Source organism: Hydra vulgaris, chromosome 13 (genome assembly GCF_038396675.1).
Source record: "Hydra vulgaris chromosome 13, alternate assembly HydraT2T_AEP".
NCBI classification, from domain to species: Eukaryota; Metazoa; Cnidaria; class Hydrozoa; order Anthoathecata; family Hydridae; genus Hydra; species Hydra vulgaris.
Window position 1 is genome coordinate 17,784,180 of NC_088932.1, and position 25,371 is coordinate 17,809,550.

At 27.3% G+C, this 25,371-nt stretch overlaps 1 protein-coding gene across 1 annotated transcript in view; it reads right to left on the reverse strand.

Annotated features, from left to right (window-relative positions):
* Positions 1–22,720, reverse strand: part of LOC100206141 (chromodomain-helicase-DNA-binding protein 1) — an 81,768-nt gene extending 59,048 nt beyond the window's left edge. The window contains 3 exon segments of the mRNA XM_065816467.1: positions 15,139–15,218; positions 22,176–22,246; positions 22,605–22,720. Of these exon segments, the coding sequence (XP_065672539.1) occupies positions 15,139–15,218; positions 22,176–22,178 (83 nt within the window). The 5' untranslated portion in view covers positions 22,179–22,246; positions 22,605–22,720.
* Positions 22,721–25,371: the final 2,651 nt, after the last annotated feature.

The window sequence follows — 25,371 nt, forward strand, 5'->3', positions numbered from 1 at the left end:
TTAAATAATTGCACAGTAATTTGTGCAATTATTTAATTATAATTAAATAATTGCACAGTAATTTGTGCAATTATTTAATTATAATTAAATAATTGCACAGTAATTTGTGCAATTATTTAATTATAGGCATGAAGAGAGTAAAAGAGTAAAAACAAATTCATTTGAATGTAACTAATTTTATTAAAAATAATATTATATAAAATATCAAAAATTGAATTATTTTGTGTTATAAAACTTTTTAGAAATTTTAGTTTTTTTGTTTTTGAAAAATATTTTTATTGATTTTTAACAGAAATTTTGTGAAAATATGTAATATATTTAGTAAAACATATTAAAATATATGTAAAATAACATGACAAAAAATATTAAATTTTTTTTAATATGATATTTGTCATGTTATTTTACATATATTTTAAAGTATATTAAATTTTTTTTAAAACAAAATCATTAAAAAATTATTTTTTTTACATTGTAACATTTTTTTGAGTAAGATTAAAACAAGAATATTTTTTTTATAACTCAAAAAATGTGCAATTGAATTTAGCTTGACCTTACGATTAGTAAAAGGTTTTATCAAATTTTTATTGATATTTAAATCTTTTTTAATAAAAAGGTTGCTGCACAGAGAAACAAGTTAAGCATGGCACTACCAGGGACGTGGATGCGATCAAACTTGAAATTTCTTGCTCATAAAGCAAGCCCTTTACCACTACACCACTACTACATAAATACAGCAATGTCACATTTCAGCTGGGTTATGCTAAATTCTTCTGCTTTTTATGTAAATGTAAAACAAACCACTATCATAAAAAAAATACAGCCTTCATGTTTTTTTGTTTTTTTTTGTTATTCACCTCCTCAAGGCCAAGAAGGCCACTACAGATGAGGAGGCTATTTAATAGTGGTTATAACCCTCTCTCAACCCTATAACTCCGAAACACGAACCTTGACGAACAAGGCCGCTGCGCGGAGAAACAAGTTGAGCGCGGTACTGCCAGGGACGTGGTGGGGATCGAACTCGGAACATCTCGCTTATGAAGCGAGCGCTTTACTACAACACCACTACCGCATGTGCACCCCTAATGACTAGACAAACAAATGTATAGTATTTTTTCTACCATTCAAAATTAAAAAAAAAAAAAGTAAAAATTTAACATAAAAATTAATTTTAAAATTCTTTTTAAATGCTATAGAAAAATTGCTGGGTGACAACCATAAAGGAAAAAGTTACAGAGAATTGGTTAGCAAGCTATTGTTGCCTTAATAAGCATTAGGTTTCACGAGGTCACTTAAAATTATTTAGATACACATCTGGATTTTTTTTCTTGAGAAATTAGGGTATAAGATAGATATATAAAAAATTGGACCACCAATTTTTGGATGGATGAATTGCTAAATTTGCTTAAAATTTCTAAATTATAGTACAATTCTAACTTCATAAAATATTTTTACATTTTTGTTTTAGGTTACATTTTTTAAAATATTTTAAACATTTTAAATGTTTTTTAAATAATTTATGAGAACAAAACTCTTAGCTAAAACATTTTGTTCATGTTTCCTTTTACTGCCACTTATAAAAGTAAAAAAAAAGTATAATAAAAGTAAAAAAGAAAGTATAAAAGTCTATGTAGCATGTCGAAGTTACAATATTTTTTACAAATTATTAAATTAAATATATGTATGTTGGATTTCAAATTAACAATTATGGATTATTAATAAAATATGCATTTACAATCAGCTGTTGTTTTAGCCACTTTGAAATCAATGATTCACTTTATCAAAGCTCAATTTTACAGGTATTGATATTTTATTTTATAAATTATATTGATTAAATAAATATATCAAAGATTTTAAAAAGGTTAAAACAACGACTGAACTCTTTTGCTACATCAGTTTTTACTAAAATTCTTTGAAAACAGCATACTATACATCGAAACAAAGCTAAATTTTTAAAAACATAACTTTTTAAAAATAAATTTCCAACATTTGAAATTGAAAAAATATTAGTAAGTGTAAAGAGTTAAAGAGCTATTGATAATTACCAATAGCTAAGAGCTATTACTAATAGATAAGAGCTAGATTCCAAAAAAAAATTAAGTAACTAGAAAAATTTGCTTTAAAAACGACAAGTAATGAACTTACTGCATGCAGAACATTACTGCATTGCAGAACATGCGCGCTTCCTATTAATCTATTATCTAGTTCTTTCAACTACACAATATTTAGTATTTTCAACATATTTAATCAAATGCGTTTTACCTTTGAATCTTTAAAATATTTAAATTGAAATTTGTTAAACTTTTTAAAAGTTTAGAACTATTAGATGTTATCTTAATACAAGTTTTTTTTAAATAGTTTCTTTATGGCTTAGTCGAGAATGAGTTATCAAATACAATATATATAATTTAGTTTGAGTTAGTTCTATTAGCCAATCTTTTCCATTGAAACAAAACAAATTGATTAGATTGAAATTGCACCAGTAAATAATTTATGGCTTTTCTCTGAATCCTCCACAACACTAGGTTTTTCCTAACTTTTCCACAACACCTGGTAGAGAAAAAAAATTTAAATTTAGTAGAAACAGTTACAGTTGATTGCTTAGCTTTGTTAAAGAAAGTTGGTCACCAAAAAATAAAGAAGATCAGCTGCTACTTTTAAAAACCATTGTTGAAATCTCAATGAATTCACAGAACAATTTCAATGAATTCACATAACAAGTCAAGATACAAGGTTTTTAAATAAGTAGAGATGCTGTTTATACTCTGCTCTTGCCAAAACAAAGCTTAACATTAGATGGCAAACGCCATGTAACAACTGTATCAGTAATATTAATTCAAACACAAAATGATTTACACTCAAAACACATTGATAGATGAAGAAGCACATTCAACAGCACAAACAATGTATGCCTGGGCCCAGACAAATACTACATGCATCCCAACAGCTAAGAATAAGTTCAATGTGAGTGGCTGCCAAATGACAGAGAGAGCTTATGGCAATTATTGTTCTAGGGAAGATGCTAAGTGTAGATTTGCTAGATGACAAAAATATTTCCTTGTCTGGTGTCTCAATTCTACAAGAAATTATTCAATAAAAACCTATGCCAATAATAACAAACTTTTAGCAGCTTTATGAAAAGATGTAGAGGTTAAGATATAAAGTTTAGATTTGTTTTTTAAAAATCATGTTAATAAATTTAAAAAGTATTTATAGTTTTTTAACTTTTTAATCTTGCTTCTGCTTAAAATTAGAACAAGTCATTGTAAATATTAAAATATAGTCTTTGAAGTGTTAAATTAAAATATGTTTATAATTAAAACGTGTTAGTTGTGTACATTTTTGTGAACCTTTTTATCATTTTTTTGTTCAGTAAGTCTTTGAAGTTATAAACTGGAAATGTGATAAGTTAAAAGTTTATTAAATTTTTTTTACTATAACTTTTATTTTTATTCATCTATTGTTCAGAGCAAGCATTTGTAATTTTAAATTAAATTTTAAATCTTAAATTTACATTTGAAATATATTCTTAAATTAAAATTTGAATAAATTTATTTTTCTAAAAATTTTAATTTTAATTCTTTTTTGTTTTAGCTGTAAACTAGTCTATTTTAAATAGTTTTTTTCCATCTTAATTTAGTTTTTAAGGAGGTAAGGTTATCAAATGTTAAACAGCCCCATATGTCTGTTAGTCTTTATTTAAGGGTCTTCAATTTAATCCCATGACCATCATGACAGCAATTAACATAATCAAGTATATAAATGAATTTAGAAACAAATTGCCTATTTGAATTTTTCAAAATTTAAAAAAACTAATAAAAAAATTATTGACATTTTCTTGAAAATTCAATTTTAGACTGTTTTAAAAGTTCTATAAAACAGTCTAAAATTGAATTCTCTATACTTTTATAATTTTCTATACAAGATTTCTATTAAGTCTATTAGGTCTATTAAAAGCGCAAAAATGAAACATGTTACATTACCATAAAAATATTTTTTAATGTACCCATGTATCAATTATTCTCACAGACAGTAAATTTATTTTGCTTTAGAATTTCTTCTTTTAGCACCTCATCACCTTCAATAATTAAAGTGGATAAGGCAGTCTCTTCTAATTTGATAATTAGAAAATACTCTAGGAAATAGTTTGGGCAGAAGTCCCCCTTAGCCACACTATTGTTAATTACACAGGCAGAGGGAAAAAAGGGCACATGAATGTGTAAAAATGCATGTGTGCACAAAAATTAAAACTTGTTATAAAATGCGCAAAAAAATAAAACAATTTGTTTACTTTTTTAGGTTTAAGATTATATTTAACTGTGTTTGAGGAGAGATATTTAATTCATTAATTGTGTTTAAAAAGTTTTGAGTACTTTAAACCCTTTCAAACAGAGGCGTAGAAAGAATTTTTTGGTGTTCGAGATAGGTAATGAAGTATTTTTTGTACTATTATTAACTAGACTTATATTCATCGATAAATTTTAAGTTTCATAGTATTATCTATTAGCATTTAAAAATTATTACCTTATAAAATTTGCAACCCCCTCAAATTGAGGGGGGTTTAAACTTTATATGGTCATAATTTTTGAACGCCAAAATATTTTAAAATGAAATCTAAAATTTATCGATGAATATAAGTCTAGTTAAGAATGGTACAAAAAATACTTCATCAACTTGTTGCTCTCGCGTTTGGGGCAGGGGGCGGCAAAAATTTTTGGGCTTTTTTTTTCCCAGCCTCCAATCATCGCAATTTTTTGCAAACCCTCATTATTTGACATAAGTATAAACATATAAATGTTTGGAGTTTGCTCCATGTCTGGAAGTTACCTATCTCGAACACCAAAAAATTCTTTCTACGCCTCTGCTTTCAAACAAATTAAAAATTGAAAGTTTTTTATTTAAGTAAAAACTTATATAAAAATCTTTTCTAATAAAATGTTTATTCAACCTATTCCATTAGAAGTTTTAAATAACACATAACTTATGAATGTATTTATTAGGAGAACAAATTTATTTAGATTATTTATATTAAGAACAAATTTATCAAGAAAATGATAAAAGTTTAAAATCTATACAAATAGTAAAAAAAAAATAAATAGATAAAATAGTAAGTAGTAATAAGAACTCAAAAAAACCTTTTAATATATATTTTTTATTTTGTTCACGTGTGATGTAAAAAAATATTTCAATGATATAAAAAATATTTCAACTAATTAAAAACGTTAAAACAAATCATGTGATTATTTATTATATGATTATATGAATAAAATAATTTTTCAGTAACCAATCGTTATCATAGTTAAGAAGTATAATTTATCAAACGCGGTAAACGTAATAAACAAAACTATTGGATTAAAATAAATTTCTAATGAAATGCTAACGCTATTTAGAAAATAAACAACGAAGTCCTTATAATTTTTGTGCTTCAAATCCCAAGATTAACAATGAAAAAAATTAAATAAATCATTAATTTCAAATTAACTGAATAACTACGGATTTAAACATATTTACAATTACTATTATTATCAAATTTAAGAAATTTATATATATATATATATATATATATATATATATATATATATATATATAATATATATATATATATATATATATATATATATATATATATATGTTATACATATCCATACTAGGCACTTCAACATTTGAGCGCGTAATATCAATAGTCGATAAAACACGGCTGAAGAAAAAAGATCTGAGGTTTTATCCCGACAAAATAATTTGAGGTATATGTTCATCCATGGTTCAGCCGATGTCTTAAAATACAATTACTTTTTAGTTATTTCAAAAAGTAGAACCACAGCTTAACAACAGTACCAAAAATATTTTTTTGAGATTTTTATTTTTAGAGATAATGTGATTCAAAAACTTATCATTTTATAACCCAAATATTTTTGAAAGTAACTAATGTTTTTTTGATTTAATAACAAAATCAATTATAGCATTATATTACCCTAATAGTGTGCATATTTTTGAATAGTAAGCGTTGATCACACAAAAAATATGCTTCCCACCAAAAAGTTAACTTTAAAAAAAAAAACTTTTAGTACATTAAAAAAAGTACTGCCACAGATTTATTATTTCAAAGGTGGGTTGTTTCCTAGTCATTAAAATTCCATTTACTATAGTTTTTATTGGTATTATATTCTAAGTTTTGATTAATAACGGTCTTGTTTATTTTTACTTTTGTAAAAGAACGGAAACGTTGATGCGATTATTAAAAATGTTATATCGCTAAAAACCTATAAATCGCTTAAAGTCATACAAAATAAAAATCTTAAATTTTGTGGTTTAAAAGTTGCATAAGTTTTCGACTAATAATAACATAACGATAAGTTTGTTATTTTTTTACTGTTAGGGTTAGGCTCTAACTAATGGAGTTTTTCTTGTTTTCATTTTACTTTTTTTTTTAATGTTGAAGTGCCTATCCATACCAGTGGCGGATCCAGCATTTTTTGATCTTTGAGATAGCTAACTTCCAGACATGGAGCTAACTCCAAACATTTATATATTTATACTTATATCAAATAATGGGGGTTTGCAAAAATTGCAATGATTGGAGGCTGGGAACAAAAAAGCCCCAAATTTTTTGCAACACCTGCCCCAAACGTGAGAGCAATAAGTTGGTGAAATATTTTTTGTACTATTCTCAACTAGACTTATATTCATCGATAACTTTTAAGTTTCATAGTATTATCTCTCAGCGTTCAAAAATTATGACCATATGAAGTTTAAACCCCCCTCAATTTGAGGGGGTTGTAATTTTTATATGGTAATAATTTTTGAACGCTGAGAGATAATACTATGAAACTTAAAAGTTATCGATGAATATAAGTCTAGTTGAGAATAGTACAAAAAATATTTCACCAACTTATTGCTCTCACGTTTGGGGCAGGTGTTGCAAAAAAATTTGGGGCTTTTTTGTTCCCAGCCTCCAACCATCACAATTTTTTGCAAACCCTCATTATTTGATATAAGTATATACATATAAATGTTTGGAGTTAGCTTCATGTCTGGAAGTTTGCTATCTCAAAGATCAAAAATTGCTGGATCCGCCACTGCATACGTATATAAATATATATGATTTGATGATTTACACTAATTAACTATCCCACTTTTTTCGTTTACATTGCTATAACGACAATTTTTTGCAGGTGTCTACTTATCTTGTGTGATATGTGTAACCTTTTACCATATTTAGTTTGCGTTTTTAGTTCTAGGTACGTCCGGAACCGAATTCTTTATTCGGATTGCACGCCTTAATTTTTAAACTTTACTTTCGTCTAGTTAGGAAGTGTATCGTCTTATTATTGAAAATTTTTATTAGCATAGATATTTTTTAAGAATTATAATGATTAAACTTTACTATTTTTAATTTTGTTCAGCATTTTGAGTTTTCTTATAGTTTATGTTCAGAAAACTTAGTTTACTGATATCGCGTATTATATTGAAAGTTATGAATATTTTTTTAATCGACACTCTTCTTAATATATCTTTATTAATATATTTATTTTATATGTATTTTCTAAATACTTTCCAACTTTCATTTGAAATTTAGAAAGTATTTGTCACAGACATTCCATTTTCCCTCACAAAATAGGTATAAAATCGTCGGCTTGTTTTTATCCATATTTCTGTTATCATTTAAAATCGAAAGTATTGGTTATGTTGGCATCGTTTATTAACAATAGTTAGCGATCGGTATCGCAGCTCAGGTCTTTACGAAAAATTGTATTTTATTTTTACAAATGATTAGTAATTTGAAATACTAAATTTATATAATGAGATGTATATCATTTAGTACAATAGAATAGAAGTATACATCTGTATACTGATGTATACAGATGTATACATCAGTATACAGTCGTCTTGGGAGTATGCTTGTAACCGACAATAAAAAAAAACAACTTTCACTGGACAAAAAACAACAAAATTCACTGAAATGACTTTTATTAAAACGTTAAAAAAAAAAGTTATTCTAAGCATATGCTACATGTTTAAACCATTAGTAATTGTAATTATTCAACAAAAGGTTAATTAAAACTCGGTAATTAAATAGAACAGCTCTATTTTAAAAGCATTTTAAGCTTTTTTTCTGGCTTCAAATCATAACACGACATTTAATTAAAGAGCAAAACATTTTTTTTTAAATAAAAAACGTTTTCTAAATTACTAAAGCTTAAAGTTTCATTAGCTGTATATCATAATTCCATTCATTCTTGTAATACACCATTCATTTAATATGAAGTTTTTAAAAAGTTGTTTGCCGTTTCGTTGTGCCATTTTTAATGTTTATACTTAAATATTATAGGCAAATCGTCAAAACACTCTATTGTTAAATTATTATTAACGTACCTATTTGCGTCATCGTATAAAAATTAAGCTATAACGCTACTATACTGTACTATAACAAACAGTCTTGATGCCGTCTTCTTATAATTTTTGAAACAAAAGGTTACAAGCATAGTCCGGAAGCATTTCAATGCGGTTGAACTTCCATCTGTTTTGGACTTCCATGTTTTAATTAAATCTCGCGTGGTATCGTAATTCTCGCCTGGTTTAGTCTATAATTCATCCACATTAGTATGAGATCGTCCATAAAGTACGTACGCTCGGAAGTGAAGGGGGTCTGCAAATGGTGTATATGAGATGGGAGGACAGTGGGTCAATTACAAAAGAAAGGAGAAACTAAATTAAAAAAATATAAAATGTTAGATAAATAGGTTAAAAGCGTAATTACTTTTAGGGAGGTGGAGGGTACTCAAAAAAGCGTATTGGAAAATGCGGGGGAGGGGGTGACGAAAAAAAGCGTACGTACTTTATGGACGACCCAAATATAAGCAATACTGCACGATACGAGATCATCCTAATCGGTATCGAGATACACGATACCGATTATCTAGTATCGGTTTTTATGTGGTACAATCAATGATTACCGCCAAAATGCCGATTACCGCCAAAATGCCGTTTACCGAATATTTCAAAATTAGTAAGTCAACTTTCGTTACTAAAATGCACATAGCATTTTGTAGAAGATTCCAATTTATAAGATTTTCACTTTTGTAATAACAAATTTTAAGCACTTTACGATGATATATAATAATGTAGTTTAAACAATTAAAAAATTTTACATACCCATTAGTTCAGCTAAGATTTTTTGACGTATTTTATTCACGATTTTTCGAATTGTATTTGGAGACTCTGGAATTGTATTTTAAATTTGGAAATTTGGAATTTTATTATAAAACTGGAAATTTATTTTAAGTATTCTTAAATCATAAGATAATCAAAACGTAACAAATAGTAAACCAAGGTTTTTTGTCGCACAACAACTGCACGAAATGAATCATTAACTGATTTTATGAAGTATTTTAAAATTGTTGATGAATTTATTCCAATTTATTGATGTTGTTGTAGTTGTATTTTTATTTGGTTCATCTGCTTTATTTTACATTAAAAGGTTGTATTTGTGTAGTATTTAAACATACCATTTGTATTTCTGCCTGAAGTTTCAACTTCTTTTGAACATTTCTTGCAATGACCCCCGCACTTCATTTTTTACTTGTGTAAAATAATTTCATATTGAACCAAGGCCGCCGAGAGAGGGCGCAAATAGAGCAAACGCGATCCGGGCGCCAAGATGTTAGGGGCGCCGTAAGACTGAGAAAATTTTTTTCAAAGCACTACCGTAAGAGCCGTTTATTTTGAAAGTGGCTTTGTTTTTAAACAGAGATTTTCAAAGGTTTGTGCATGGTTGTTATCTGTCAAATATGTCTGAGGCATATTTTCTGCCGACATTAAATTAACTCGACATATTTTGACATAATTTTATGTCTGAATTATTTTCTGCTGACATAAAATATGTCAGACATATTTTCTGTCGACATATTTTGACATAATTTTATGTCTAAATTATTTTCTGCTGACATAAAATATGTCAGACATATTTTCTGTCGACATATTTTGACATAATTTTATGTCTGAATTATTTTCTGCTGACATAAAATATGTCAGACATATTTTCTATCGACATATTTTGACATAATTTTATATCTGAATTATTTGCTGTTTGATATTCTTGAAGAAAAAATCAATCTAACAAATTTATTGCGCATTTCAACTTAATTTACAGAGTTAAGTGAAAATAGTTTAACAAATTTGTTGCGTTTTTGCAATCAATTATGCTTCATAAAACTTTTACTTTAAACCCTATAAGCAAACATCAGTTGTTTCATAAAAGTCTTTTTCTGCCCTTTTTAGCGATGTATCATTTGATAGTATTGACTAATATTGGCATTTATTGACTTATTTATTGATTATGACTTATTTATTGATTATGGCTAATATTGACATTGATAGTATTGACTAATATTGACATTTGATAGTATTGACTAATATTGACTAGTATTGAGGCATCATTTGATAGTATTTGATAGTATTGATTAGTATTGATTAGTATTGGCACTTTCCCTAATTAGAATGTAAAAACCATCTCAAGCTGAGTTTTTAATACTGAAAGTGGTTTTCATTAGTATGACAAAACTTAAAATTATTTCTTTGATTAAAATAATAAAAAAAAAAACTTTTTCAGTTATTTTTAATTACTAGTTGATCCTAAAAAAGATCTCATTATGAAAAATTGAATTCAAAAGATTATATGAAAAAACAGTTCACAGAATTTCAAAAAATTCGTGCCAAATTAAATTCATTTAAGCTGAAGAATTTGAAATATTTCACAAAAGTTATATTCAGCTAATTTATAACTAATTACGAATAATATACTTTTAGTTATAATAGTTATGATTTATTTAACAATAAAATAATTGACAATTGCATTATAACAGCATAATTAACTGCCATAAACTTGCATAAAAATTTTTTGAGTGTATATATTGGATTTTTGAGTGTATATATTGGAATAATTATTTTTTTCGTTTTCCTTACGATTTAAAGTCAAAAATGGAGAATAATTTATTGAATAAATCAACTATTAGTTAAAAATAACTAAAAATGTTTTTTTTTAAATATTATTTTAATCAAGGGAATAATTTTAAGTTTAGTCATATTAATAAAAACCATTTTCAGTAATAAAAACTCAGCTTGAGATGGTTTTTACATTCTAATAAGGGAAATCGCCAATACTAATCCATACTAATCAATACTATCAAATACTATCAAATGCTGCATCAATACTAGTCGATTTTCCCAAATGATACATCGCTAAAAATACTTTGTCAATAGTATTGACAAAGTATTTTTAGCGATGTATCATTTGATAGTATTGACTCAATACTTTCAAATGATACATCGCTAAAAAGGGCAGAAAAAGACCATTATGAAACAAAAGACATTTGCTCATAGGATTTAAAATAAAAGTTTTATGAAGCATAACACAGGTCAACAAAAACAAAAATTTTTCCTGGTGCCAAAAAAACAATTTGTTTTTTATGTAGGATTTCTTATTTTGATTTCAAATATGCAACTCATTTTTTACCATCACGTCAAGTTGTAAAGATATTTGGGTTCAAATCTTTAGAGTTTGGGGAAAAGTCCCTAATATTGTCGAAAAAAAAGTTGTTCAAAAGTATGTCAACCTGAGTCTCAAAAAAAGCGTATTTTCATAGAGATTTTAAAATATGTCTGACATATTTTTTTGTCAGCAGAAAATAATTCAGACACAAAATTATGTCAAAATATGTCGACAGAAAATATGTCTGACATATTTTATGTCAGCAGAAAATAATTCAGACATAAAATTATGTCAAAATATGTCGACAGAAAATATGTCTGACATATTTTATGTCAGCAGAAAATAATTCAGACATAAAATTATGTCAAAATATGTCGACAGAAAATATGTCTGACATTTTATGTCAGCAGAAAATAATTCAGACATAAAATTATGTCAAAATATGTTAATCGAAAATATGTGGGACATATTTTATGTCGGCAGAAAATATGTCGACAGATCTGCCAGACATATTATGTCGTAACAACTCTGGGTTTGTGTTTTTAACATGTTTGTTATACCGTTAACTAGCAAAATTTCTTTCCAAAATATCTCAATAATTTTTAACACAATTGGTTAAAATTATTTCACAAATGAAGAGATACCGTTACATTGTTATCATTGCTATCAATAACTTGATTTTTTGAAAAAATGACTTAAGCCGCTCTTAAAATCAACGGCTCATATATTAAACAAATATATATTTTGTGTGTCTTCTAGTTTCTATACTCTATATTAGTATTAAATTTTTTAATAAGCATCGTTGCCAGAAGAAACAAATTATTAGAACACGGGCGTCAGAAGACGAAGAAAAATTTGTAGCGTTACCGTATACTAAAAATTTATTTTGAAAACTTGGTATACTCCACGACTTTTACATGATATTTTATTATAATTTTGAAATGCTTGAAAACAATATCTTCTAAATTCAATAAAATGATGAAGCTTTTTACACTAGTGAATGTTACATAAATGAAATTAGAAAGCTGTGACTGTTTTTCAGTTTTATGAGGTCTTCCTCATAAAACTGAAAAACAGTCACAGCATCTTTTTTTATTTCTATTTATTCTTAATACAACATTTGACAGGTAAGTGGTACATTTATCTTATTACAATGTTAAAAATAAATTATTAAATAGCAAAAAGTTGCCATATCACAACAAATAAAATGGTATATCTTATATGTTTTCATATGGCAACAGTGTCTCTTAATGTTTAAAAGTTTTTAAATTACATTTTTCTATAATTTGTACAATTTCAAAATAACATTTTATAAAGTATATTATTATGGTTTGATTATATTGATTGTCTACTTAGAAAACAAAACGTTGAAAAATATACTGAAACATGACTTTACCTTTAACTTGCCATCAGACTCATAAATATAATTATTTGGGGATGATAATGATATTGATTTTAGTTTTATACCAATTTAAAGAGTAAATAAGTGCAAGCACAACTTATAAGGAAAAAAACAGACGGCATATTATTCAATGTATAATTAAATACGCTATGTCTGAGATCAAATGTTTTTATCAATAGCATTAAGGTGCAACTCTTCACAATGACAACTGCAATGAATTGGTTTTCTTAACCATTGAATTTGATAAAAGTTTGATAAAACACTCTTTGATATATCGATCTTTTTTGGAATGATGCTGAATGATGTATTACTAAAATTAGGGTTAGTTAAAATAAATTAAAATTAGGGTTGTCAAATATGAGAGAAATAGTAATGAAGAACTTTCGCAGCTTCAGCAACAAGGGAAACTTTATTTAAGAACCATAAATCTCTTGTGGGTGAATTAGATATCTATAAATAATCGAGCAGGATTTAAACACCGCAGTTTCTTGAAAAAGGTTTATTCATATAATATTAGATAATTCCTAAGTAATGTTTAGTTGGAAGCGCAGTAAGCGATTATTTGTCAAATAATTTGACGAACGCTATACTGAATACTATCGATTTTCTACTGAAAAGTGAAAGTGAAAATTATTGGGACACAAAAGTCATGGATTAGCCGGAGGTCGCCATCTCCGCTATAATAGTGGAATCAAAGACGACTGGAGGAAAATTAGTAATCGAATAAAAGCCTGTCAGCCCTATCAATACCGTTACATCACCTGGAAGACTCTGTGTTCACAACTGTTACCAATGATAGTAAGATTGATTTGGCAATCAATCAAGCTTTAGGGCCTGAGGTAGCACGGTGGCGTGAGATATTGCGCCGTGTTCAATAATTGCGCCATTTTTTGTGATAATAGAAACATTGTTTCTATTACCACAAAAAATGGCGTTTATTTTTTATTTAGAAAATATTTTTTATAGTATCAAAATGGCATTTTTTTTTTTTTTTTTTTACTGTTTCTTGTATTACTATTGCAACAGGTCAAACATCTGCTTTAGGAGAACAAGTGAACGACTATTTTCTTGGAGCTCTGAAAATGATTTCAAATCATAACAAAACTAATTCATCTGGAAAACGTAGCTTGTCGCCATACAGAAGGAATTCGGATGCAGACCCATTACCTCTTATGGTTATCACAGAATGAGTTCACACATGTGTGCATCATTGGCGCAGTGCGCTCTTTTAAGGGAAATTAGGGAAGCAGCATACTTTACGGTCATTACCATTGGGGATTAGAGGATCTTGACTTTACCGCTGACATGCTAAATCAAGTCCTTGATAAAGTGCTAAGCCCTTGATAGTTGTTGAAATCGTTTGAAACTACTGTACTTCTTTACCCTTTGGTACAAAATTCTCTAAGTTGTCGACGAAGACGTTTATTTCATTCAACTTAGCTAACTATCGATTACAAAATTATTTTAAGTCAACAGCTAATTATTAATCTTAACTGCATCCTCTCATCATGGATTAATATTTTGGCTGAAGCACAAGCTGCTGGAAATCCTCTCGGCAATAAACCTGTAAATGCAGCACTCTGTTATATTAGCTCTGAGCAACAATTTGAGATAATTGGTAATTAAGTTGTTAACAACGAATTATTTACTTTTTTCAGATGGTTGTATCAACCAAAACTCAATTGAAAAGAATTCAATTAAGTAAAATAATAAAAAACAGCACCAAACATTAAAGAAAAATTAAAAAATTTACAAAATTAATAACAAAAAAATTCTTTATTAAATCTATTAAGTTGTGTTTTTGCAATTTTTTGAGTCAATTCATACCTCTCTTCTATAGTTTTCCTAAAAGCAATTCTTATAACTATACCATATTTGAAATGATTTACTGATCTATAAACTATTTTAAAAATATAGATGATTTTCATAGAATTATAAAAAAAGTTTGCGCATATTATTTATGAAGTAAAAGGTATCACATTAGCTAGAGTGAGATTAAGACAAAATCGATGGTATTATTCTAAATATAAAAGATCTTTGTGCATTTATTTACAAAACTGATGATGATTTTCACAGAACTATAAAAAAAATTAGCACATATTATATATGAAGTAAAATCACGTAAGGTAGAGAAAGGTTAAGACAAAACAAACAATGGTATTATTCTAAACATAAAAGATGGTACTATTCTAAACATAAGTTGTGCATTTATTTACAAAACAATTACCAACAAGTTATATTAGAATCTTACATTGAATCCTCTTCCCATGAGTTTTTATCATCTTGCTTTTCTTCATTGCTACTATAACTTGATTCAGATGTAAATCCAGTCTAAATAACATTTAAAAAATTATTAATTATACTTTTCGATCTATATTAACTAAATTGATAGCCATTTTTGACAAAGGTCAGATAACTATTACCTTATATTAGTAACCAATCAAATGTGCCCCTGCTAAATGTGGCCTTTTTTTGAATCCATCCTACATTTTAATATATGTCAAAATTACGTGTCCACGAAACTTTTTTTTGCTAAATCTTAGCCACTATGTATTAAAAAGAATTATTTGTAACAATCAAAAACATAACAAACCCCCATTTCTTCCAACAGTTTTAAGTAACACAAACATTTCTCATCGGATTTCAAAAAAAATCTGCATATCTGACAAGTTGTTAAAAATAAAAGTTAGTAAATCATTTTCTCTTTATTTTGTTTTAATACAATACTAACTCATTGCAGTAAAAATGCGTGAAAAAGTGTGTAGAACTTCCCTTTTCAGCTGCATTTACAACTGAGACTTCATAAATAAGTAATTTAGAAAAAAAAAATTAAAAGATCAAAAAATTTTCTCTCGCAGAGCTTTGAGTTAAATAAAAAATCAAAATAGCGCTTTAGTTTAATGAAAATCGCCAGGTAAAAGAACTTAAAATCTTTGACTTTTTTTTTTAAATAAATTTATAAATATAATTAAGCATATAAAGTTATTACATGCTGAAGAGGGAGAAATATAAATATTAGAGACACATGAACAAAATGATAAACATGTCCATAATTAAAGTTTTAAGGTAAATTTCTGGAAGGAAACTGTTTCTAATCTTTAACAGTAAAAGAAATAGATGCATTTCTTGATTCCTGGAGTTAATTTAATTTAGATGCAGTTTTAATATTTTACCCTTTTACCCTGTCCTTTTAAAAATCAACAGGCAGATTTAAATTGATAACCTTCTGAACTCTTATTAACAAGTTTTTCTTTCACACTTTTTTTTTAGATTATGACATTCCAGCCATCATTCAAGCTCATCACACTGCATTCCTTTGGATTTCTAAACAGTTTAGAACCAGAAATAAATTTATCAGAAATAAGGTAAAAATCCCATATTTTACTGCTATATCATTTGACTTGTTTATCTCCGTCATAGTCTAGGTACTAGCTATAACCTATAGTGATATGCAAAACCCTACCCTATTGCAATAATGCACAACTGAAATAACAAAAGAAAGCGCATTAAAAAAAGAAAAATTTAAATGGAGAGAGGAAAGTGATAAAGATAATGCGCAAGGCTAAACTGAAATGAAATGGCTTTTACAATTTAGTAACATGAATATTTGTGGAAATATAGGGATAAATATGAGTAACAAGAATCCTTTGAAGAAATCATTTTCCTTCTTTCTGATAACATCTGCTCTTACCACAAAAAACATAAGTTAAAAGCTGAGATTTCTACTGTTTTTCTTGCGAATTTTTACAGGGTGGTCTCAATTTTGCAATAAATGATACTTATGTACATATGGGAAAGGGTCAGAAACTTTGATTGTCCTTGTGTACACTTTATCCTAATGTGTGCGCTAAAACTAAATTGAGCATGCTAAATGTCAAACTGAGCACACAAGGGTACAGTGAGATTTAAATGTTTTCAAAAAAAATAAAATTCAAGCTTAAGAAAAGGTGTATTCTTATGTAAAATTAAATTTTGAGGTAGGTTTGTTATGGACCACTTTTTGATCAGAAAATGTCTTGATTATTAAATTTTCATATTTACACATTATTAAAATGAAAAAAACTTAAATTATTATAAAATAAACAAAACCCGTTTTTATGTAATAAACTCTCCTAATAAGCGCAGCACCGAATTAATTTTAAAAGATATTTACACTTGGCTCTCCGCTGTATAAAAGCTTTATACAAGATAGTGTTACTATTTTAATTGTTATTAGTTATTTAATCGAGATATTTTTAAATGTCAAAAGTTAAGATTAGATCATCCGACACTGCAATTTCGAATTTTATTGGATCTAGAAAAGATTTTATTCCTAGTGAGCTGCCTACAAACAGAACAGCTACTCAAAAAGGAATTTTACTAAAAGAACAAAAAAAGCATAACATAGAATCTACACCATAATAAATATTCTAACAAAGATCTTGCTAGTGATCTGATTCCGTTTGTTCTTGCTCAATGGAGTAAAGCAAATGTTAAGTTTTAACAAACAGTTATTATTAGTGAGAAATTGCTTTATTATAGAATTAAAAGCCTTTGGGAGAAAGTAGAAAACGTTACATGGGGAAGAACTAAGGCAAAAGTAAAAGAAGAACTTCTATTGAAGTTAGATAAGCTAATGGACCTCATAACATTTCCTCATAAGATACTTCTGTGTGAACATGATCTGTCTGGGTGTTCTTCCCCCCAAAATTGTAAGAGTAAAGCACATATAAATTGCACCTGTATTTTTTCTAAAAAAATTTTTCACCTGCCGCAACTGCTACAAGTTATCTGCAAAATTTAATTGAAGCAGGATTTCTCACCCTTGAATACTCTTACCTTGCTTGTGATCCTTCTAAGTTCTAACGAGAGCGAGAAAAAAAGTCATGGTAGTAGCAAAGAATAATGACAATTTCAATCTTCCAAAAGCAGATAATATTGGCATTTACTTTGATGGAAGAAAAGATTCAACAAGAGCGATGATGATTGAAATTGACAGCTACATCCTATTATTATCAAAGAGCAACACATTACTGTGACTATAGAACCTGGTGATCAATATCTTGGTCATTTTACTCTAAATGCACATACTCATTCAGATAAGCCAGCTGAAAAGATTGCTGAGGGTGTTTAGAATTTGCTGCAACAACATAATCTTACTGATCATGTTTAGTACTTGGAGCTGATAGTACTTCAATTAACACCGGCTGGAAAGGTGGAAACACCGGCTGGACCAGATGCAAGAGATGGATATATTAGAGCTAGAGCTCAACATAGAGAGTTGCTACCTGCTTTTAAAACAAAGAAAGAAATTTTAATAAATTTTCAATGTCAATAGATTTGAAAGATATCTTATTTTATTTATTGTTTTTTTAATAGTGTTATAGTAGTGTTATCAAAATATTATTTGGGTAAGATGAGATAAACCTCCTGTTTTTTGGGGAACTACATCACTGGCACCACCTTTATTTCTAATGAAACAATAAAAAAACAACTGTTATAAGCAAATTTGTTAATCATTAAAACCTCGTTGAAAATTGAAGACCCCCTCCCCTAAAATGTCCAGAATCTGCATTGATGGTAGGATCCATGCAAAATAATGACTTTGAAACAAGTATCAAAAAAACTTGCAACTTATCTAAAAATATTTGCATTTAATATTTCATCGCAATGAAAAAGGACATGTAAAACATAATAACGAACAAGTGTGACAAATAAGATTTTACTAAATTTTGCAGTTTCTAAAAGTGCAAATTTGGGTATCAAAACTTTTTCTGATCAAAAATATTTTTAAGGAAACCCTACTTAAAATTTGATTTTACATAAGAATACACTTTTTCTTAAGCTTTAGAAGGAAAAAAAATTCTCGATGTACCCTAATGCACACCACACCTAAGCAGATTGAGTGGCATAATATTTTATGTTTCTGTAATTTTTATCCTTCCATATATTCATCTAGAATTGGAAATAACAATACAAAATCTATGAAACAATTGTTTTATTGTTTTTACAATGCTGCCTTGAGCTGCACATTGCTTCAAATTTTTCACACAAATGAAAATTTTGATGAGCCTTTTGAAAGTAGATATAGTAAAAAAAGCTGTTTTTTTCCTATATTTTTTTATTTATATCTAAATTTAACAAGTATTTTTCAAACACAGGAACAATTTTTCTCTAACAGCTTTTGTTTTTTGAATTATAGGTAACTACCCTCAATGACAAATTTTACTTAGATATTTAGGGTTTGTGTGAGACTAAATATAATTTGTTAGTTTTTATTAATAAGATGCTGTGTACCAGATTGATTTTGCTATATGTGGCAAATATATATTTTAAAAATATTCAAAACCTATATTTTTAAAAATTGGCCTATCATCAGTACTTTAAAGAAAAAAATTTAATCAGGACTCATATTGCATGCCAGAAATGTGTTCAATGCCTACAGATCCAGTAAAGATTTAATATGATTTGTAACACCCATGATTTGATGAGAACCTCAAGACCATGATGACTGCAACTTGTGGGTTGTGAAAATAAATTTAAGTGAAGAATCTGATCAGAACTACAAATGTAGTTCGGAATAGATGTAGTTTCTGAACCTCAACTATTTGATCAGAAAAAACCAATTGACTCATTAAAAGATTTGAACTTACCAAAAGAAGCTTCAAAAAGTTTAGCATCTTGGTTAAAAGAAACAAAATTGCTTACTTAGGAAACTAAGGGTACTATTTATATTATTCTCCTGAGTACTATTATAGTACACAAGAAAAGAATTTGTTATAGTATTTTTGTCACGTGAAGGATAAAACTACTTTTGTAATTGATTGGTCTCTTTTTTATAGATAGCAGCCAAAGTTTTAAGTATGTTTTGCTTCATAACGGTAACAACTACTAAACCTATTGCACATCAGACTATGAAAGAAGAATACGCACATTTCTAAAGTTATGGAATAAATTAGGTATTAAGACCTTAACTGGATTATTTGTGTTGGTTTGAAAATATACTTTAAAAATGTGCATACTTTCTTTAAGGTTAACAATGGGGGTATTCAAAGTTTCCATGTTTCATTTGTATCTAGCTGATAGCTGTGACAAGCAACACTATTGATCAAAAAGTTTGGCCAGTGCGGGAAGAGCTTAAATTTGGAGCAAAAAATGTAATTAATGTGCCTTTAATAAGCCGAGACCACATCATACTTCATATTAAACTTGACACAATGAAACAGTTTTCTTTCAAAATAGGTTCCAAGATTGAGTACAAAAAAAGCCAGTATTTTAGATGGACCAGATAAGTCACCTTGTGAAAAGTTTATGAATAGGGAGCCCTTCATAATGCTTTTTGGTTATTTGCAATACTGGGGCAGTTAGGGTGCCATTCTCTATTTATGATCAAGTCAAATTCTCTTACCTGTCAAAACATTATAAAAGTTTCTAAAAAGTAATCTAAAAAATTGAACAAAAAATCATCACCACCACCTAATTTTTTAACTTATTATTTATAAAAAAATTATTTTTTTTTACATTCATAAAATTTTGTCTAATCAATGACTGAAAAGACTTTATTCCGAAAATTGGAACTGATTTATTTTGGTTAAGAGCTTCCTTAAGTTTAACATTAGGCTAGTTTAAAGCATGCTTTTGAACTTACATGAGCTAGAATGCAGCACAAGCATAAAAATCTACAACCTGCGCTCACATTTAGAACAATTTTCACAAAATTTTAGTGATTTATATAAGAATGATTGTCAGGATACTTGGACAATGGAAGAGCGTTATCAGGGAAGGTGGGACTCGCATATTATGACCTACTGCTGGAGTTTTGGATCTATCTATTTATTCATTTAAAGAAATTTTATAAAAGATCATTTTTGTTAAATAAAAAGTTAATTTAAATATTTATATTGAAAGCACAAATATTTTTAATGCTAAAAATGTTTCTGGGAAGTGGATCAAAATCCAAAATTAAAGTTTTGATCAATTAAGTTATTTAATACGAAGGTAATTATTCTCTTAAACTGTCATTACAAACCTCTCAAATCTTGAGAACAAACACTTAATTTGAGAACTATGATTTACCTTCAGTAAATCATAATAGTTTATATTAGTAATAGTTTGAAGTTTTACTTATCATAATAGTTTCATATTATTATAAGTAGTCAAGTTAATAGTTTTAGTTTAACAGTTAAATAAAATACACACTATTTTTATAATGCAGTAGTTGTGCTGGTAAAGCACTCGCTTCATAAGAAGTTAAGAATTTGATCCCCACTACACCACTATTAGTGCTTGACTTGCGACTGTGTAGCAACCTTGTTCCTTAAGGTAGTGGAGGAGGCTATTTTATTGCAACCACTAAGTAACTTCCTTGACTGTAGTGGCCCTTGGGGAGGTAAACAACAACAACAAAAATAAAAACAAGTAAATAATCTAAAAAAAAAAATCCAAGGTAATTTTGGAAATCATTTAAAAATTAAGTCATAAATTAGCAAGTTACCATTTGGGCAACTGGACAAAATCTAAGATAAGACCACTGATGTATATATATATATATATATATATATATATATATATATATATATATATATATATATATATATATATATATATGTATATATAATTAAGTATGTAGAGAGTTGTATGCAAACTATAATAAAAACAGAAGTTAAGCAATTTCTTTAGATTATCAGCTTTGTTTCTGGTTCAAAAATAAATGATTCAAAATGAATAAAGATAAAACAAAAACCACTAAACATTGCTAAACAGATATAGCAAAATTTCTTAGAGACCTTTACAAATCAAGAGCAGTTATGCTTAGTTACTATAAAATATAAGGTAAGTTAGTTAAGCTTTAAGTACACAAAATCACAATAGATATTCTAAGAGTAAAAATTTAAATCAATTTGAATGCACACATATATAAATAAATATGTATACATATTTAGGGATAAATATGTATACACATTTAGGAATGCGTGTATTCAAAATGATTTGTAGTTTAAGAAATCTACACTATAGTGTAGATTTCTTTACTAAATTAGCTATATATAAATATAGTATTTAATATTTATCAAAAAAAATAAATTTAAGGTTTATTGATATTGTTAAACATATATACTTATAGAATATTAATTAGTAAAGTTGTAAAGAACACAACTTATTTAGGCAATATTAAACATTGTTTCATAGGCAATCATTTATTTGTTAGTTACTTTAATTTGAACTATATTTGCACATAATTTAAAAAGTTTCGTTCCATATTTGTCCGATCAAAATAAGACGTTTCATAAAAATCAATATAAAAATAATTACCATGTTTCGACAATTTCTGCTTGGTAGTCTTTAAACGGACCCAGCGTTTCCTTTTTCTCTTCACAGAAATACTACCAACAAAGTAGACAAAAGGTTTAAAACAATACATTTAGAAATATTTGATAATTTCTGTAAAAATTAGTCATAAACAACGACTTCTTAAAAAATGAAAAGCTCAGAGACTAAGCACCGTCCGCTTCTAGCGCTTTTTATCTCGGAAAGGCTGTTAACATAAAATTTTCAACTAAATATCTCTTGATTTACCCCCGGTAAATTTACATTTCATATTACCATAAGTATTCAAGTTTAAAGTGTTAATTTAACAGTTTGATAAAATATGAACTATTAATCAAATTTAGTGTTTTAAATTTTTTAATATTACTATTTTTAAAAAAATAACAGGCCATCCATCAGAAAAAAAAGTAATACCTTTAACACCCTTCAGGGGGTAACCTCAAATAATTTGAAAACGAATTCAACGTGTCGTATACCTAAACAGCCGCCTGATTTTTTTTTTTTTAATTTTTTTGTAAATTGTGGTCGGTTTAATTGCAAAGCATTGTGGTTTATGTTTGCTTTATATGGCATAAAAATTTCAGTCACGTGACTTATATTAGGCAAAAAATCAACAAAATATTAAAATAGCCCCGCGTTTATAGCGAAACCTAACAAGGACATAACTATCTTATTTTCTTACAGTTTCTATTTTAACCATTATGTTAGAATGCTTGTTTTAATTTGTTTAGATCTTGTTCAGCGATCCGATTTTTTTTCTGTAACAAATTGCACGCTGAACATAATAAAAATAGACTTTAGAAAGGTTTTCTAGGTGGAATCTTTTTTAACGGTTAAGATCCATCAAATTAAAAGATATTTAAGTTATTTTCAAAGTATATTTATTCGTGAATAAGCAGGTTTTAACATTGTTTAAAGACAAAAAAGTTTTAAAAGTTTTTGTCATGTGCGTATCCAAGATTCAGTGGTATTTGGTAATCGTAGAAGATATACTGAATAGATTTTTGGTACGGTATTTCCCTTCCCGAAGGAGGGGGTCTGTGGGATTGTTTAATTTGCTGTAACAAGTTAAATGAGTTGGCTTTGCTATAGATTTTATGTTAGGATGCAAAATAAAGCTGTATAGAACACATAAACATGTTCGTGTTTTTAATTTTTCATTCAAAAAAAAATCTATTCTTTTAATTATTCAGTTAAAAAAAAAAGGAGGTAATCCGTTGCCTATATTAAAACCTGTAAAATGTAATTTTATTTAATGATTGTTTTAAAGCTAACGATTGATTTGCGTTACTTGTAAATAGTTGCACATGTATATAGACGTATTTGTATATAATTTAAAGATATAATTGTAAATATCAAAAAATTAGTTTGTATATAAATTATGTTGAATTGTATTAAGATACATGAGGCGTTTTACGATCAACTTAAAAAGTTCTTTTTGATGTGAAACAACAAAAACTCTGTATCCGGGTATGACTTTTGTAGATGCACAAATTAACTGAACTTCTGACACTTTTAAAACGATTGATTTAAACCTAAGCACCGATGAGTAAAAAGACAGAAAAGTATTCAGATAAATATTGTGAATCTTAAAATGGTAACTAAACAAGTTTAACGAAGCAACTAGTTAAATACTGTGTTTATAGAAATATTATACAGAATATATTTTAATGATAAAAATATTGATGAAATATCAATTAATTAATAGTTAAAACGAAGAAAAAAGTTCAATATTCTGTAAATTTCATGCTTAAGTAAATTTAGGATATTTTGCAAAAAATAGTATAATTGCTGTGAACAAACATAACTCACTATTGGCTATTCACAGAGCATTTTTGAGCAATCAGGCATTTGAAAAAACAATGCTAAGCAAAGGGCCGTCCCAAAAAGGAAGGGGAGGCGTAGAGATGTCTATTACTCCTAGAAATTAATTAGTCGGCAAATTTGGACATTGAAGTTGGCGAAATCGGATTTGTACTTTAGCAGTCGGCAATTGTTAGCCAACGATGACCTTTTTTTTATTTACAATTATTTTCGTTCTTTTACAATTCAAGTTCTTAATTACTACGAACTTGAATGGTAAAAGAATTGTAAAATTGTATATAAGTCTTTTATACTTCTAGTTTAAAAAACATATATAACTTTAACGCCCTATATTCAAAAATAAACAAATTATAAATACAAGTAAGCAAAAATAAATTTAACTTAAAAAAGTTAAATATTGCAAGATTTCATAAAATAACAGCGTTATAATTACAAAAAAATTGTAGGAAACTCGCAGAAGACCAGAAGGTCTTATCATTAAGAACCGCTGTGTAGTATTCATATTTTTACAATATTAAGTTTTTGACAACTGTGTTAAATTTTAACACAGTTTGTTTATAACTCAAAAACGTTAAAAAAGCTTTTTATGCCATTTGCGTCGGATATTAACGCAATAAAACTTCTTAGAACAAGCGATTAATTATTATCTGTATTATATTTGAGATAAGTTCTAACCGAGAACTGACTTTAAATTAAATGATTGATCTGACTTTAAATGATCGATCTGAAATAAAGGTGATCTGAATTTAAATTAAATTGAAGAATTTTATTAAAAAAAGAATTTAAATTAAATTCTGACTTTAAATCAAAAAAAAAAAGAGGAAAAATAACTACTTAATTAAACACAACGTTCGATAAAGATAATCAAAGTTTTGGAAAAACGTTAACAAAAGAAAATCGAATTCGAAAAATATTTAAACCATTCAAAATAAACAATAAAAATCATTAAGAAAAAAAAGAAAAAGAGAAGTAAAAATTATCTACTTAAAAAAGAATAAGAAGAATTTGATTATCTCTATATTTTTATTTAATTCGATTTTGCAGTATCTTATTTTATTTAACTATTTTAATTTATTACTAGTATACATTATTATTATTATTATTATTATATATTGTTATTTTTTTTTATTTTTGTTTTCGTTTATAATATATTTATAATATTAGATATAATTTTAATACAATTTTCTTTTTAAATTTTAATTCTTTTATTTAAGTTATAACTATTAGTTAAATATTCTTAGTTTTAGTTACTTGCGATATATTATTATATATTATTTAGTTGTTTTATTACTTTCAACTATTATTTTATATTATTTTGTTCATTAATACTGTTTAATTTACGGCAAACATTACTTTT